The sequence below is a fragment of the Zosterops lateralis genome (genome assembly GCF_965231275.1).
Source record: "Zosterops lateralis genome assembly, chromosome: 2".
In the NCBI taxonomy this organism is placed as follows: domain Eukaryota; kingdom Metazoa; phylum Chordata; class Aves; order Passeriformes; family Zosteropidae; genus Zosterops; species Zosterops lateralis.
Window position 1 is genome coordinate 63,411,641 of NC_139763.1, and position 18,896 is coordinate 63,430,536.

General features: G+C 40.2%; 1 protein-coding gene across 5 annotated transcripts in view; it reads right to left on the minus strand.

Annotated features, from left to right (window-relative positions):
• The window catches only part of RCBTB2 (RCC1 and BTB domain containing protein 2), a 30,286-nt gene extending 24,381 nt beyond the window's left edge, over window positions 1–5,905 (minus strand). The window contains exons 1-3 of one of the 5 annotated variants that reach the window (XM_083854604.1): window positions 5,824–5,849; window positions 4,168–4,280; window positions 1,739–2,378 (exon numbers count right to left, since the gene is read on the minus strand). Coding sequence is in view for 1 of the 5 variants with exons in the window: in XM_083854601.1 (XP_083710727.1) it covers window positions 494–534 (41 nt within the window). In the remaining 4 variants the exon portion in view is untranslated. Of the gene's footprint in view, window positions 1–493; window positions 546–1,738; window positions 2,379–4,167; window positions 4,281–5,516; window positions 5,556–5,823 lie in introns of those variants that run through there. The other 4 variants (XM_083854603.1, XM_083854602.1, XM_083854605.1 and 1 more) reach the window with 4 other exon arrangements.
• Window positions 5,906–18,896: the final 12,991 nt, after the last annotated feature.

Below are 18,896 nucleotides of genomic sequence, written 5' to 3' on the forward strand. Positions count from 1 at the left end.
AGTATACCAGTAGTCCTACTGTCAAACTGATAATCAAGGCTATCCGATATTTTGCAGCATCAATTTCCAACACTCCCTGGCAATGCTGACAAAATATGTTACCCACTTCTTGACCATCCTTAGCCTACTCTAAGACCCCAAGGGAATAATTACTAACTGAATTTTCTAGCTTAAACAAATGCAGAATTCCATATATCCTTCCTCAAGCCATTTGATACAAAACTGATACCCATGATTCTTAAGGTTCTAGTATTTCACTTCAATTGCACCTGCTGCAGACAAAAGCATAGTTTCACTTAAAAGCAGTTGATTTGTCAGTACAAAGATACATTAGGATCTAACCAAGCTCAGTTAACTAATAAAAAGTGCTCCACTTCATCACTTTTCAGACCCCCGATAGTTTTCCCTTTTCAATAACAAAGATGAGTCACATGCCCTCCCAACTTAAAAGTTAAAACATGTTTTATCTTACAGATAACTATGAGAAAATTACCCTGCAACTCCACTTTCAGTTTGCTCTGCAAACATAGACATTTATTTCTGAGGAAATCCACAGGAGTACATGGGGTTACTCAAATTATGCCAGTTTATTCTTTCATTCAAATTCATGTCTTCTAATAAAAGTACATACTGGGCGCCACACATCTGTACCTGCAAAGTTGCTCTTTCTAAAAACCTGTAATTGATTTAAGAGTACATATTCACCTGGGGATCCCAAAAATAAAGACACAAAAGCCTCTTTAAAAACCATTCTTATACATATACTTTTGAAATACTAGCAATGATTCATATTTGCCTACTTGCACAAATTTTCCTCCAGAAATATAACAGTTGTGAATGCAGTCATGCAAATAAAAACCAGTATTTTCATCAAACAAGAAAAGACAAAAACCTGTACATTTGAGTACATCAGGTACAGGAAAAAAACATCCTAGCTATTTCAGACAAGTTCCTGAGTTTGTTTGTCTACTAAATCTTATAATAAGTGCATAACTGCTAAAACCCCTTACTTTAAAATAGCTAGCCACTATATTTAAAAAGAATGCAAAACTTAGTTTAGAAAGTAAAAAGGTAAGCAAGAAATATTTCTCATTAATAAAATATTTTATAATTTTCAATAGATGTATCTCCCAACAAAAATTCTGAAGTGCAAATCTGAAGGAGAAAACATCATTATTGTAAACATTCATTTCTTGAGGACATGAACAGTCTTTTGATATAAAAATATTTGTATTAAACTTCCACAAATCTCTTATCTGGAATCCAAGTACAATTAAGAATCTGGACAGCATACTCTGGCAGTCTGAGTTTAGGTCTTGGAAACTGGAAGTTTTGACCCTCATTTTGCTCTAGCCACAAGAGGTCTTTGGGTAAAACATGTGTTTCTGCAGTACACATAAGATAGATCAAGGAACATAAATACTAATTCCAGTAGCCAAGTTTCATTAGCAGTCCAAGACCATTTAACCCATAATATTTAAACAAGTTTACTGACTCATCTGAATGTAAACATTCTTGTAGATGCTCTCTCTAGGAACTTGGCAAGCAAACAAAAATTTTCAGAACTCCACTTAGTATTTCCTTCCACTTAACTTGAGCATTTATGAATCTCATCTGCTGATTCAAAGGGCTGTCTGCAGCTTCTTCCCCAAGGACTAACCACAGGCTTAGGAAAGATTACAAAGAAAAAGTCACAGCGAAAAGAGACTTGATGAGACTTTTAGAAAAGGAACCTAACCTTCTCTGACGTTCCTGATTTTTCAGCAGTTTCCTACCAGAGTAGTCTTAAAATGATGCTAACTTGTCCAAGCAATTTTGCAGGAGAGCTCAGATCAGCAATACTGCCAACATGTACTCCTATTGAGCAGGTCACATTCCTTTCTAGGAAGACTTTTTCCAAAATTATCTTTCTTCTTCATGTACAGTGAAATGCCAGTACTACACCCAGTGCTGACAATAAATTGAGAGAACTCAGCTTGTCATTCATTCTCCCACTGATGTGGGATTTTCCATTACTGCAGAAACGCAGACCTTGACAAACAGTGAGTAGTTGTTTGAAAAACTTCTAAGTCCAACTAAGGCATAACCTTCTCTCCTTCCCTTCTTGCTTCATGACACCAGACTGTGAATTCTTTGCTCCTGGCACAAGTTCCACCATGTGCCTCCTCATTACACAAGCAATTCAACACACAGTTTAGAGATTAGATCCAAGAAACTCTTTATTGGCTCCATCTCCAGGGGCAAAACTTCAGCCAAAAGCATCTTGTCAGACACCACCTCTCTTTTGGCATGACATCCAGTTCCACTGTTGCTCCAGGGAAGGACTTCCAGCATGACCCCACTGAAGTTTCCAGAGTTCCACATGCAGAATGCCTGTCCTAAGTGATGGTAAGACAAGTGCTCATATTAAGTTTCTTCATTTTTCTCATTCCGATTCCAGTTACTTTTTCCCCATTTAGAAATGTCTATCACCATCATTGATGCAGAATGGTGGGTTGTTGACCAGCCAGCAACATGAGAGGAAGCAACTGGAAAAAATCATCACCCACTGGAAGGAAAACATCTAAAGCAGAAATAAAAAAATAATCCCAAATTCTTTGCTCATTCTACAAACCCTAGAGCAAATCTGAAAAAACAATACCACATCTTTGGCTATCTATCTACTTGACTTTAAAAAAAAGAAGATTTTAAGAAAGTGGCTGGACTACTAAGAAAGGGAAGCTATATAACAAACAGAGACAGAAATACAAAGACAAGAAAACAGTAGGGTTTATTAGAAAATTAGGCCTCCAGTAAAGTTACTGAAATGTCAAAGTCAGCAGCTAAAAAAAACCTGATAAGAAAATGTCAATCAAAACACATTTTCACTTAAAACTATTTACACTTCATTCAACACATGCAAAAGTACCTTTTGAAGGCAAAAAAGTGTTTCAGATCATGGAAACCATGCAAGAACTACTTTAAGTGCTGAAAAGTATTATAGGAAGAAGCTGGAGTCACCTTCACATAATTACTGGTTTACTTCTCCAGTAAAAGAAAAAAAAAAAAATAACAACATAATGAGCATTATCTCTAGACCTTGAGATGTGTTAAAATATACATTTTGTGTGACAGTCTCTCGGGAACAAGGTGTCATTCCTGCATTGAAATCTATCCTAATGTAACCTAATGTAACCTATGTCTAACCTGAGGAGCTAAGGAAAAATATCTGTTCACAATCTTGATATGGCTAATCCAGGATTTTCAGAAAATTAACTTGAGAAGTTCCTTTCCTTTGCTGAATTGTTATCCAAACTCTAAATACATATCAGTTCCTGTAATGCATACAGAAACACAAACATAAAATACAACTGATGCAATTGTTGGGTCTTGCCTATTTTATATGCTAGATAAAACTTCATTTACCATACAACTGATTTGGTAGAACTGATAGCTTATCTTATTTTTGACCCTTCAATATGAAAGGTCAAGGAACCAGCACTAGGGAAACAAAATTAATCCAAAGACTCAATTTAAGAAAGGAAAATTTTTAAAAAATATTGTATCGCTTCAGTAGCCTCCTCCAAACTGCAACAGATGATTTGCATCATGATGCCAAGGCCATTTTAACTCAAGTTTATCACTCAGTGGTCTTATTTCTATTATTGTTTTCACTTGCATGATTAAAGAAGTTTAAAAAGACAATTGTCTGTAACTAACTCAGAATTACTTTTGCCAGTTCTTACTGTCAAACTGGCATTTTTTCTCTTCATTTTCATTTTGCTTAACTATCCTTTCTCTCGTCTTTATTTCTAAAATCATTTTTGATGGTTAGAAGTTGTTTTCAATAGACCTTTTAAAATTTTTTTTGACATAAACTCTGAATAGATTCTACCTTTGGCATAAAACAGCTTTCAGCCTTCTTTAGTTTCCAGGGCCCTCAGGACTCCTGTACAAACAACATCACTAACTAATCCTCTTGATTTTTCCAAGTTTGCCCTTCTAAAACTAAGAATCTCAAACCTGTTTAGTCACCTATTTTATTTCTATTTATTTTATCTAATTTAAAACAGCACAAGCTGACTAACAAACCACCTTTTCACACTGCTTACCTGAGAACAAGCCTAAGGTAATTCAGTGCTTATTTGGCAAGCTGGCAGCAGTTGTATGTAAGATCATACAGCATACCTGGATCACTGTGTGTCTAAATGATGCCATCATCTCTATCTCTTGGTTGTTCAGCCTGGATAAGAAGAGGCTCCAAGGAGACCTCACTGTGGCCTTTCAGTACTTAAAGGGGACTTATAAAAAAGAGGGAGAGTAACTTTTTGCACAGACAGATATTGATTGGACAAGGAGGAATGGCTTTAAACAAGAAGACAGAATCAGACACATCCTAGGAAGAAATTCTTTACCCAGACAGTGGTGAGGGCACAAACAGTTTGCTGAGAAAAGCTGTGGATGCCTCATCCCTAGCAGTGTTCAAGGCCACCAGATGGGGCCGGGGGGGCAACCTGGTCTAGTGGAAGGTGTCTCTGCCCATGGCAGGCAGTTGGAACCAGATGCTCTTTAAGGTCCCTTCCATTCTGTGATTCTACAGTCTAAGAAAGAAATCCATCTGTGACATAATTCCTGACAGTATGTCCTAGCAAGCAATATTCTTATACAAATCCAACTCCTGTGGTCTATAGCAGACACCATCAAAAGTTCTTGTAATTTTCTTGTCTCAAAGTAATGATACACTTGACTCTTCTTCTTTATCCACACAGTCTCTTCCTTCTACTTTACAGCTCATCATATCATTCACATCCTGCATAGTTCTGTCACATTTATTTCCTATATCTGGACAGTATTATCTCTTCTATCAACACTGAGCAGGACAATTGCTTCTAAATGTTTCCTTTACCCGGTGTTTGCTTTCATGTCCTCCAACATGGAATCACAGAATAATTTGGGTTGGAAGGGACCATAAATATAGTTTTGTTTCAACCTCTGCCATGGGCAGGAGCACCTTCCACTGGACCAGGCTGCTCAGAGCCTCATCCAGCCTGGCCTGGAACACTGTCAGGGATGGGGCATCCAGAGCTCTCTGGGCAACTCTTACAGCACCTCACCAACCACAGTGAAGACTTTTGTTCTAGCATCTAATCTAAATGCACTCCCTGTCAATTTGAACCTGCTCCCCCTTGTCCTGTCACTACATTCTCTTGTAAAGAGACTTGCCCCATCTTCCCTGCAAGTTTTTATGTACTGGAAGGCCCATCGATTCATCAGCCCGAATGGTTTCTGACCATTTGCACGAGCATCACTCCCTACAGACCTCACCCCACTCAATGTAACCTGTGCAAAACCTCTTTGCTGACTGTGCCTGACATTAGAAACTCCACTCGCCCAAGGAACGCCATGAAACCCTCCCATCTCCCACACAATAAACAAACGGTGCTTGGTTTCCAAAGCGTCCCTTCTTTTCCTTAAAGCCACAGCGGGTTCCCCAGCTCGGCTCTCTGCAGTGCCGCCACCATCGCCCCCCTGCGCACCTGCGGGCACCGCGCACACGGGACTCCTCAGGGCCGCCGAGCACACACAGACAGACCCACAGACAGGCACAGACAGGCCGCCACCCCCGTTATCGGCCCATTTACAGCCCGAGCGCCCGAGAAAGGCGGCCGCGGGGAGCGCAGCCCCAGCCCGGCCCAGCACACGGCCGCGCCCTGCCCAGCCCCGCTCCCACCGCCCCAGCCCGGCCAGGGAACCGCCGGGAACGGGGGAAGGGAAGCACAGAGAAGGGAGGGAGCCAACCCCCTTCCCTCCCTCCCCTTCCTACCCCCGTGGCCCGCAGCGCACCTTCCTCCCGGGCAGGCGGCGGCTCCTCCCCCGCCCCGGCGGGCCAAGGGAAGATGCTGCCGCGCTCAGGCGCCTCCTCCCCGCGGGCCCGGAGACAGGGGAAGGGGAGGGAGCGGCTGGCACCTCCCCGGGATCCACCCACTGCAGGGGAGCCCAGGCCGCTGTCCTGCGAGCCCGGCGGGGCTGGGAGCGGGGGGAGCGGGGAGAGCGGCGGGAGTGTCCCCGGCCCGGCCCCGGGATGACATGGATGCCTTGGGAAGAGCCGTGCCCAGAGCGAGCCGTGCCCAGGCCGGGGAGACACCGCCCCTGCCCGCCCCCGGAGCACGGAACCAAACCAGCCTGGGAAAGACCTCTGGGGTCCGAGCCCGACCTGCCATCCAGCGCCACCGTGACAGCTAGACCGGGGCACATCCAGTCCTTCCTTAAACACCGCCAGGGACTCCAGCAGGTCCCCGGGCAGCCCCTTCACGGCTGTTGCCTGGGCCAAAATCCACCTGTCAGCCACACACTGAGGGACACGTGGTCAAAGGGGAACGCCAAATATTGCTATGCTGTGTTGTGGTTTGAAAGCAAAATGAGTGAGAGGCTCCAAGTCAGAGATACAATTTAATAAGAAAAAAGGTAAAAAGGTAAAATAAAATAAAATAAATGCAATAACACAAAGGATCACTGACAGGGTCAGAATACAACCTGAGCAGGGTGGTGGAAGCAGTCCAGATGAGGTGCTCTTCCTGAAGCAGTGATCCTGTAGAAAGGTCTGGTAGCTCTGCTCCTCTGGGAATCCAGTGGGTCAGGGCTCCTTGCACTGTTCCAAATCCCAGCTTATATCCAGGTGAGAATGCTTGGCTCCTCCCCCTGGGCAGAGCATCTCACAATGGGATGAGGAGTGTGAAGTGGGTCCTTGATGGCCCATTAAACAGAGATAACTCCTGGAGGGAGTTACCTGTGAGTCATGGGCCAGGTGTTGATGGGCCATTAGCAGAAGACAGCCCTACACTAGAGCACTGCCCCACTTGGTTTCAACAGTTCATGAAGATGGTGATAGAATAAATACTTTGTGTACATCCTATGCTACAACCCAGGACAGCTGTTACAAACCGCAATAATTTTTATCCTTTTTCCCTAAAGGAAGGGGATATTCAGTATTCTGTTTCTCCTATGTCTTATGTTTAAAATTAGGCTCCCCCAAAGAGGATAGACTTTATAAGTTTTCCTAAAAGCAACAACCTGGCTCTTTTGCCTGGTTGTGTCTCTTACATAGAGTGTGACAATTACCTGCTGTTTTGCTGTAGGAAATACTCAGAGACCATACCCAATGATACATTACATTGAATGTTACATTATTGCTGTGGAAACCTTTTTCAAAAGGAGGTTTGCTCTGGATTTTAGGAGCTGACTTCCCATCAAAAATTAAATTCCTTTATGACCTAGGGAAGGTCTCAGTTTTTCTTTTAGAAATTACAGCTTCATAAGAATGTTTTGACATTTTAAAGATTGATGTACTCAGATGCAAGCCTCTGGCTGTCCAAAAATGAGGTTTGTGTAAGTACCTAAAGTTGCAAAAACGCTGACCTTAGAGTTACCAAAGGAGCAGAGGTTCCACACGTGTATGTTCTCCATCCTTGCAATGCTTCATGGCAGTCTCAGTCCATGGGCTACATGTGCCTTTCACCCCATTTCACCTATGCCACACATGAAGTGCCTGCAGAGCTGTGCCAGTGCTCTCCCCTGATGTGCTCCCCAGTGTGCACAATCAAGGAATCACAGAATGGTTTGGGTTGGAAGGAACCTTAAAGATCATCCATTTGCCACCCCACCCCCCACCATGGGCTGGGCTGTCTCCCACTAGATCAAGTGGCTCAGAGCCCCATCCAGCCTTGCCTTGCTGGATCTGAGGTGGGTGTACAGGTAGAATAAAACAGCTTTCAGCCTTCTTTACTTTCTAGGGCCCTCAGGACTCCTGTACAGACAACATCACTAATTAATCCTCATCAAATACCTGATGACCTCAGCCAGGCAGACAGTGGTAGCAAAACCCAGTGGAAGCTGAAGCTGTTAATATTCAGACTGGTAGTAAAGCAAAGTGTAATTGTCCCCTAAAACAATTGTGTGTATTGATTGTGCAGTGCATATTTTAAAACATATTGGATATTTTTCTGGAAGTTATGCTGGATTTGACTCATGGAAGTGCCGTGTATTGCGTTAGGCTGAAGGTCACACTTAGAAGCAGTGGAATAGGTGGTGTATTTGATCCCCTGAAATAAAACACAGTTTGATACAGTGAAGTCCCTAAATCTAGAAGCAATAGATGTGGATCGACAAGCAGAGAAACTGCATTCTGAAACATATAGCTAAAGGATTCAGTTCAGTGAACAACAGCTGAATGCCAGAGGATGTAGAAGTGAAAAAGCCTAATTTCACTCATGAATGTGCCAAGACAGGAATCAACAGTAATTGAAAGGTAATTTGCATCCGGTAATTAGTATTTTAGACCAGCTATTAGGATGCTGCATATAATGCTACCATACATTTTGATAGGGACATTGAAAATGGGATAGGCTGCATGAAGATGATCAATGGTTTGAAAATTAGACATAGCTGAAGAGATTATTTGTTTAGCTTATTGGAAAGAGTTTAAAGGTAATTGCAGTTTATAGCTTCCTTACAATGAGAAAATATTAGGTACTGAATGGCATTTTAATGTAATGGAAAAGAAAAAAACTTAATAAGAAGCAGTGGAGATATATTAAAGCCTCAGGAGTTCAAACTAGAAATGGTGCACAAATTTCTGACAGTGAAAGTGGAAAGTGGCCTCCATTTTTTATGCCTTCAAGTAAAAACCTGATCCAGTTATTTCTGCCTTTCCTTACATGTCATTTGTTGAACTCCTGTCTCGTTTTCTTCCTTTCATTTGAACTGTCCCTGGGTTGTTTTTCTTCTTTCCTAAATGTAATGCCAAATTTAGAACTCAGCAGCAATGAATGGAAGGGAATTGGAATGGAAAGGAATGCTCATTGCAGGGGCGTTAGCCTAGATGACCTTTAAAGGTCCCTTCCAACCCAAAACTATTGTATGATTGTATGATTCTAATATGTGCCTGTCTCATCTTACAAGCAGTTTGTAGTTCCTTCCAATATTTCAATTGATGACTGGGATGATGCTCATTCCATTTCTGCTTGACATGAAGCCCAGAAGGACTGATGGTGCACTGCAAGGCAGTCCAATTTTAGCCTGTACAGTGGCATCACATCATTGCAAAACAGGTAAACCTCATACTGGGATGTCCAAAAAATAGTATCTTAAGGCAGAAAAAAAACATTGCCAGGTTGTGAGAAAATGCTACTGCAAAGAGCAAGGAGAATTTTTGATCACTGGATGATCAGAAAAAATATTGAAGCAAAACAGATTCATCTTTGGCAATAGGGAAAACTGCTCTTACACTGGTAATAAGGAAGTTGGGAATTAATTGCCCAGTGAGGTTGTAATTTCTGTGATTTGAGATTGTAAATCAAAATTAAAGTAACTTTTGTTGATCGTAATTCAGGTTGTGGAAATTGACCAGATGACCTGTTGAAGTCCTTTCCACTTTTAGGATTCTATCATTAGTTCCATTGTACAAGATATTAGTTCAATTGTATTTTCCATGTAAAGGAAAAAATAAATGCAATAAGAGATATAGAACCTGCAGTTAAAATAGGAACAAATAACAGTTTTTAATCAAAGCAAAATATATTTTACATAAGTATTGATTAATAAGATTATGTCACAATAACCTAATTTTTCCAAATACTGGAGCAGTTTTTAGTGGCTGAATTCCCTTTAAAAAGCCATTAAAGTACACTGTTCTTTTTTGGGAGGACAGAATATTTTAAGAATGGAATAACAGACTACAATTTCAATGTCATATGGCTGATAGAACAAATCTAGGAAGAATCATCTATTATGTTTCTGTATTCAATAATCTTATAGGTTGATCCTGACAAGTATTTGCTTATATTCTAATGCCAGCTCTGTTGTGATTTTGCGATACTGCCCATAATGTTTGCAACAAATCAGAATTTTCCTGGTTTTGAAGTAATGATTATGGAAATATAATTCTTCATTATTTTTATTTTGAGTAAGCATTTCAACAGATAATCTCTGGCTCCTCTCCGCCTTGAATATAATTTTGGATGCCTTCAATAGTACTGTTTTTCAGCCTAATTAATCTCTTTTCATCTTTTCCAGAGATTTTAACAGAAATACTGTTTCACTATCTAGTCTCAGTGAGCAAAGGATCAAGGTTCCACTACCTCCATGCTTAAATATTACCTATGAAAAAATTGCTTTGAATTATTTTTAATCTGTGATGTACAAACTTTAGTGATGTCTGTCTGTGTAACTTCTGGAAACAGTTTTCTTTCAGAGTTACATCATACTATGTACAAAGAAGAAAACAGGAGAGAAGCTAGATCTGTGACTATTGCCATTTTCTATAAGCACTGTCATTTAATTCCTTGCAAAGATGCTATTTCTAGCACCACAGATATTCTTTTTCCCACAAAAAATGTTGCAGACAGGAAATGTTTTGGATAGTGTAAAAACATTTCCGGATAAACATTTTATCACAGCTTGATAACCATTTCCTGTTGGCAGGATTTGTTTTAACTATTGACATTTTGTTTGCTTTCTTGCTATAATTAACACACATATGGGATCTGGCTAAATGTGCTCATCCTGTTAAACAAAGGTTTTGACAAGTCACACATTTAATTATAATGTCATGCAAGATTTTATTGTCCATTTCCCTTCATTTCAACTTTGTCTGGAGCGGTAAATGAAGGAGCAATACACGCGCAGCATTCTGGGAATGGGGAATTCCCAGAAGGGTGGAGGTTCCTCAATATTCCAAACAGAGCATTGTCTGCTGCGAGCTCAGTGGTTTCAGTAAGCTTCCAAAACAACTTTAGATGAGAAGGAGGGATTTCACAAAAGATCTTGTTGTTTATTACAGACAGGGACTTAAATTGACCTGAAAAATACCAGAAGAAATTTGTCACTTTCCGAGCAAACTAATATTAAAAGGAGACTTCATTCAAGAATTGTGAAATTAATCACATTTTTTAGCGATCAATATATCTTTTCAGTCAGCAGAACTACTTTTGCCATTTTTGTACCTACCTACTTATTTTCTAACTGGCAAAAGTATCACTTGCAGACAGCTTAGTCTGGTTCTCAGTCACATGAAGATTGGAGGCATATTTATCTATCCCTTTACTAAACTGTAGATGGCCAGGACACAGTCTCTCTCCCTGCCTGGAGGCATAGCCTAGCTCATGTCCATATTATTTAGGGCTGTATTCCCCTTAAGATCAGATTGGCCAATCAACACTACATCTCAAATGGCCCTGGAGCTCCCCTGTGCTGTTTGTCATCCTGTGGCCTTCAAACATAACTTGCTTATGTCTATGCGGTTTTTTAAATCCAGTTCATTGTATTTGAAAGTGGCTGTTTATTACCTTTTGTTTAAAGTTTCACTTCCACAATTTTCTTTCCCACAGTTTTGTTTTTTTTTTAAAACCCTAAATTATGTCACTTTAATGAAAGCATGCAGGATTTGAGGGTGCAACACCTGCTGAGATAGCATTGAGAGAATCTGTAGAGAGCAGAGTTGGAGCAGGATTATCCACAGAGTCCACTGGAAATGGTGTTTAGCTTACACTACCCTTGAACTGTTCTAGTTGGCACAGGCCAAGTCTGCAGGGAAGTCAGCTAACCAGCAGCCTGGGTGATCAGAGGTCAAGTGGTCAGGCATGAAGAGTTTATGGAGTCTAAATAACACTTTGCTTTTTTTGTCTGTTGGAAAGGCCTGAGGAAAGAAGAATCTGGAGGTCAAGGCTTTGGGGAAAGCCTACATGCTTAGGGTTGAATTAAAAAAAATAAAAAATTGTGTGTTGTGGATAACTATATTTTTGCATGCACATCCTGATTGTATTCTTGGAAAAATATCCAAGGAAACAGAATCTGAAAAGTGGTGTCTTTGGTGGAGGGGGTGGGTGGGTGGGTTTGTTTGTTTGCTTTTAATTAGACTGGAAGAGAGTAAATAAAATATTCTTACAAAGAGCTGATCCCAGTCATGCAGCCCAGTGCTGACTGCACAATCTCTTCAGGCATCTGAAAGAAGGTGACATTGATATAATCGTATGTGTCACTCACTGAGGATTAGTGTAAAAATATGAGGTGTTTGTGGAACAGGAAAATGAACTCACAACCTTGATTTATAATTCCAAAAGGAAACAAAATTGGTTGCACTGAATCCAGTAATGGTGAGGCTAAAGTAGATTGATTTTCTATTATTGGACTAGCAATAAATAATAGGTAAGGCAAAGTGAATGCTATTTATGGATAGTGTATCCATTATTACCATCTGCTTTCTCTGGAACAGACATCTTAGTAGATACTGCCTTTGACCCTCCTGAATAAAGCAGTTTCCTGTACTAAAAATGTAAAATTTATGGTAGCATGTATTTGATGAGGTAGAACATTTTTCACTAAATTGCCTTTAGTTGTGTAACTGTATTATTGAAAGACGAGGTAATTGCTAATTTTAAGCAAATACTTTAGCATTGCTCTCAGATATCTTTCTGGCAAGGAACATATACAGTAATCTTATAAGAGGTAATGACTTATATCTCAGGTTTTGTGGGATTTATATTACTTGGTGCAAACAATTTAAAAACAGTCTGCATTTTTTTTTCCTTGGAAATAATTTGCAAGTCATTCTATGGGCTGTTAAAAAGCTAAATAAAATAAAGCAATTGCTTTTCAGATATGTATTAGAAAGAATGTTACAGATTATAGAAGCATCCCATTTTATCAGAAGCCAAGAGCAATGTTATATTATTTATGATTGCTATCAAAATGTGAAACTTATAAAATTAATTGTCAGAAGAATACTTTTTTTTCTTTTCAATGTACAACATTAATCCTAAGGTTCAAAAAAAGTAGTTTCCCTCCTGCAATTCAACTTTCAGAACTTTCCATTTTGAGATTCTGGATGTTCTAAACACAAATCAAGGGAGAGCACTTGACTGAGATTGCTCACGAGGGTCTCCTGCTGAGAAATCTCTGAGCTCTGAATGTTCAAAGCCTAGGATAATATTTGAAGGAAGTTTTCATATTTTCTTACCCTGCTTTTTCTAACTCACTGCCAGAGAACAGATTTTGTTAGAAGGCCTGACCCTTTATGGCACTTTTCCCATTCTGTGTCCTTATGTAGAGGATGTTTAATTATGTGTCTAGCTTTTTATGCTGCATAACACTGATATGCACTTTTTACTTCCTGTGAGGAAGTGCTCAGTGCTTTCTGGGATTGGAGTATTTTTTGGTGTTTTATTTTTAATGGAAACATGGTTGCCATTTGTTGATGTAAGGAATATTCTCTGTTAAGGTCAGGGGGACTGGATTTTGGACAAGTCTAAGAAATCCCATGTAAGACCAGCTGGGCATGCCCAAACCCACACTGAATCTAAGATGGAAGGTGTCTTATATACCACTATACTAAAGCATACAGAAATAATTAGCTTTAAAAAGAAAGCATACTGCATGTTCTGTATAAATGTATTTTATTGCCATTAGCAGCATTGTAGTATTATACCATATGCTCATTATGAAGTCTACTCCATATATAGATCTGGATACACTTAAAATGCTACACTAACCTGTGATATAGCAGCTCTAAAGGTAATTTACAGAGCACCACACATAAGGGAAATAGATGGTCATGTTTATTAAACAGCAACGTCAAAAAATAAACTGAGAATTTGAAATGAAGATTAATCAATTAAGCAACAAATCTGGGTCTACCTGAGGAAGTAACCATGTTTCGTTTTTCCCCAAATTGATGTGTAACCATTAGTTCTTGAAATACATGGGGAAAGGAAAATAAACAAGTTGCTCAGGGGAAAAAGCTGGAGCTATAAACTGGACACGGACAATTTGAGTTCTCAGTTTCATTTAAAATATTCCTGAAACTCTTAATCTTTCCCAGTGACAGGAGTCTTTGGATCACCACAAGGTTTCAATGTTCTTTTTCGTAGCCTAGGAAATCGCTCACACTGCGCTTCACAGCTTTTTCATATGTTTCTCTAAGTGCAAGTCATGATGTGTGACAATTCATCAGTCACCCTGTCAGTTTCTCTTCCAGTGGAAAAATGAAGATGATTCTAAGAAACGTGATGGAAACTGCCATTCAGGGGAGCTTTTGCGTTTGTGAGAGAAGTTGGAAGAATAAAGAAGCCTTGCCAAAATAATAATTTTGTCCTAATTCAAATGTCAAAAACCTTTAATCTAAGTAAAGTTAATTTATTGGAGTCATAGGTACAAATCATGCTTTACAGTTTAGCAATGGAACAGAATAGTTCATCTCCAATTCCTGATTTGTGTGGAAAGTGAATTACATATCTTTTTTTTGTTCCACTTAACTTATTTGTCTTTAAGGGCTATGTTTTTTCTCTTTTATTACTACTATGCATTTATACACCATATGTTCAACAGTATTCCTTCTCTTCTCTTTCCTCAACCCCCTACCTTTCCTATATTGTAGTCTCCTTGGAAATTTCACAAATGGGGTGAAATTGCTTCAATTGAATAATGCCTCTGGCCTGGTCATTAAATGGCCAAAGCAGAGCTCTGGCCACTGTACTATAGTACAAAACCCACTTGTTAAAACAATAGATGCAGAAGTCCAGGAAGCACTTTTGATATGTAAATTGCATTCTTCAGTAGAGTGTGTAGCCCAGACCTGTAATTAAGCAGCAAAACAAAATTACCATTTCAGATGTCACTCCTCTTTGCTACTTCCTCTGGGTCTGGGCATCATGCATAAGCACTGCTGTATGGTATAAACAAGTCTTAGGGTCAAGGTTGGGGCACACAGCTCTCCTAGACCAATGTTCAAGGAATACAAGTGATGGTCAATTCCACTTCTTTCAGTAGTGGAGGTCGCATGTTTTTTTGTTCACAACTTCACTTGTGGTTAGTGGTGTTCTCTCTTTCATTGTTTTGAGACAAAGACAGAAGGGTCCTGTCGTCCCTGCATTTCTTGCCTTCAAGTGTTTGAGTCTTTGCAGCAGCTTCTCACGCTGCTTCATGTAAACAATATAGTATTCTTAGAATTTATCTGTATGTTTTGCATTCTTGTTCTCTGAGAGAGAACTTGACTGATGGTCATATTGACCAATGGAGTCAGGAGGTTGTAACCTCTTTGGGCCAATCTTGGCCCTCTGTACAAAATGTATATAAGCTATTGGAGTCAGATAATAAAGAGCTTTCCATGATTCACCAAGCTGCTGCCTGCTGTCCTCTGTGAAAGTCCACTCCCACATCACAACGTGTTGCCCCTCTAAAGGGCAGGGGTAACAGGGTCCCAACTGGTCCTGACTATCCAAGAAATTGTGTCTGAACTGGGATTCTCTGGAAGAAATCTATTCACCATAAATTAAGTAACTTACCTTCCATCAGTGGATTAGTGTTTCTTGTTACCTAAAACATTAAGATCCTACAATAGTAAACATCCCTGCTGTGAACTATTTCCTCTCTCTTCCTTTTCAAATCCAATATAGAGACTAAACTAGAATATGCGCTGATCAAATTCACAGAAGGTTTCAGGTGCAGCCAGGAATGTAATAAGGCCTCCTGGGGAAAAGTTCAATGCTTTAAGTACAGCTTGTTCAGTCTTTCCTTTTTTTTTTTTTTTTTCTAACTTCAGAGAAGAATCAACATTTGGTGCACTGCTTTGTTATGTAGATGTTGGTTCTACATATTAATTTGTAAGAAGGCTAGGACTTGGATAGTGGATTGAACCACCTTAGCACTGAAATCCTTAAGAACTCCTGCATGTATCATTTTCAGAACTTCACCTTATAGTGTTCCACTGACTCCACTTTCAAAGGGCAGACTTGTGTCACTGCTCCGTGCCCACACTTTACTTATCTGTAAATCAGGTCTACCATCACTAAAGGTATTCTATTCATGTGAAGGAGGACTTTAATGACAGAAAGAACTTATAGCCCACAGCTCATGAAATAATTTAATGGATGCAGATTAAAAAGACAAACAAACAAGCAAAACTAAATTAAATTTTAAAAATATGTGTGTAAAAGCTAACATGTAACCGGAGGGTAGGACTTCAGCTGTCAGGTAGCTGGGTGCAACATTATGGTTTATATTAGCCCTGAAGTTACTTAACCCCATCAAGACAGGAACAGCTCCCTCCAGGAACATTGGGATACAGCTGGATCACATCTTTCCTATCAAGTCCCATGGTCGGGTGGATAAGCTGCAGCAAGATCAAGTATAAAAGAATTGTAAAGTTCTCATTTGGAGGAAAGAGGATAAACAGCAGAGCTGCGCCCCACTTTAGCTGCTTGCTCTAGCCACTGCCACCAGGCTTTTCTGGGCACCATCCTTGTAGCAAATGGAAAGGATGTGAGGAGGAAGGCTCCCTTGGACAATAACCACCAGCCAGGAGAAGCTGGTGCTTTGTGTATTCGGCTAGAAAAACTCTCTAATGAGACCAGTTTCCTCCCTGAGGAGCCTTCTCTTTCCAGAGGAGAAGAATGAATATCTGAATTTCAGTAACTTCTGAAAGTGTACAAAAGCCTAGTTTCTCAGGGACTCGACTGTATTTCCCAAGCTGAGTCCAAATGCCATTTCCAGATCTGTATGCCTGTGCATCCAATGACTTTCTCTCAGTTGACATCTAGGCCAATCCAGATTCCAGACCTGACCTGTGTGACTGCACCTGAGAGAAGGAGGTCTGACTGCAAGCACTGTAGGGTAGTACAGGCTGGAGACCTCTTCCCTGATGTCAGGGAGCCAGATTTCATTCATCTTTCATGTCCATTGCTACTTCCCTTTTGAGATGAGATGGACTAGGCAAACTTAAAGGATCCCTGAAATGACCATCTGGAACTGAGCCCAGCACAGCAGTCTCTCCTTGTCCCTGTGAGTGCTGGTCAGGATGAAAAAACAAATGAGAACCCAGGCCTTTCAACAGGGCCAGTATCCAGCTGGGCTCATTCCCCAGGGCACTCATGTCTGAGGCTGGGCAGTGGCCTTTTGGCAGGTTTCATAACAATGTGGAATCAGGAACCAACATTCCATCCACGTCCCAGCTTCAGTACATAAGTCCTCTGAGGTTCTTCAAATGAAGTGCTCTTCACTCCTTCCCATACATCATTAATGGAAGCACTACAGTTTTATATTTCTGCCATGATAGTTTAACCAGCCAAGAGAATAAAACAAGATTACATCAGTATTGCAGGGTTTGCTAAGTAAACAAAAAAATATTAAGATGCCATCTGTTTTGCTTGACTGATTTAAGGGAGCGCATCAGTAACTAGAGAGCAGACTTGCCCTTAGCACATTTTCAAATATTGTTTGTTTGTTTGTTTTGGAATTGCTTATCCATAAAAATTCAACAACTGCTCCATACACACCTTTCTAAGAAAAACTCCACCTGAATTAGAAAAAAGGAATGTGCTGTTAATGGACAAACACAGTAATATTGCAAGCTGTGATTGGTATTGTTGCTGTAAAAGAAGTTTGTACTGGAATATCACATATTAAGTATTATTACAACCACATAAGAATTTTGAGTAAAAAGTATCTTTATGTCATTAATCAGATCCTTGAGATGCTGGGTGCCATTTGTTGCCAGATAATAAGTTCTGATCTCCTTAGAGTTGTGGCCTGTCTAATGTTATAGGGGACATAGGTAGAATATAGTTCGTGAATAAATTTGGATTGAGAGGCTTAGGCACAATGTATTTCTGGTACCTAATGCTCAAGGTTCGGGGGTGCACACCAAATCACAGCCTCTAAGTCTTAAAAACCTTCCAAAGATCTCTTTATGTTTCTGCTGCAAACCCAAAGCTTAAAGTATGTCTTAAACCTCTGCCTGAACATCTGCACTTCTCTCATCCAAATTTAAGACTGTTTATACTTCCCATCTACCCTGGCTGACAGGAGGGCAAGTGTTCCTCCAGGAAAGACCATAGAGTGGTTTGTCACTCAGCCATATGATCCAAAATAGTTTGGAGAGGTCAGGCAAGCAGGGCTGGTCTGTAGGGCTGATGAACACCTTGAGAAAATCTCCTGATGAACACCTCCTGACAAAGAAGTATGTTATTCTTTGGACATACAGTTTAGGCTGCCTCAGAAGACTTACACAGTTTTTTTGTGAACAAACAGCAAATCTGGTCCCAAGGTAGTTCAAGTTTGCTTTTGCAGAGCAGCACTGAATAATGAGATAGGATGCAACTTCTCTCATTATTTTGGTGATGCTCACACTGGACTCCAGAGAGTCATGTTGCTTCACTCCCTGCATCCATCATGTTTAACACAGCTTTGAATCACCCCAGTGCTTATCAGTTTACAATACAAATGCAATTGCATGAGTACTATTGGAGTTACATGGCTACAAGCAGAACAACTAAAACATGAGGGTGCTTAGGTCGAATACTGACGATTATATTAATGCTTTACATTCAGACCATGAACAGGATTGTATAACCTGATGGCCAACATTTTCATGATGATTTAGTGAGCAAGAAAGTACTTTAGGCCTTCCATTCAACCATTGTAGCATCACGTAACTTCAGGCATGACTGTGATATGAAGGGTGTTCTGCAGCTGCTGGTGGTGCTCCAGTGAAGCATCCTACACACTGTACACGGATACCATGGAGCAGCCAGCCAAGAGGAACAGTGCTGAATGTGGCTCAGTCTTAATTAAATTCCTTATCATCGTGACCTGTGTGTTATTTCTTCCATATGGAGCCAGTCAAGCTGCTTCAGCCACGAAAAACAACAATAACGATCAGGAGAAATTAGAGAGACAGGAGTTATTATGAGCAAATTGCACTGAATAAACAAAGAAAATGTCAGCTTTACTTAGAATGTGTAACCTGATGTCTATGTTTGTCTTGTCTCTACCACGGCCTGCTTTTCAGGTCTTCTAAGTACTTCCACAAAGGCAATTTCCAAAAAACCCTTTAGGCCAGTGGAGCCAGGTACAGTTTTCTATAAAAG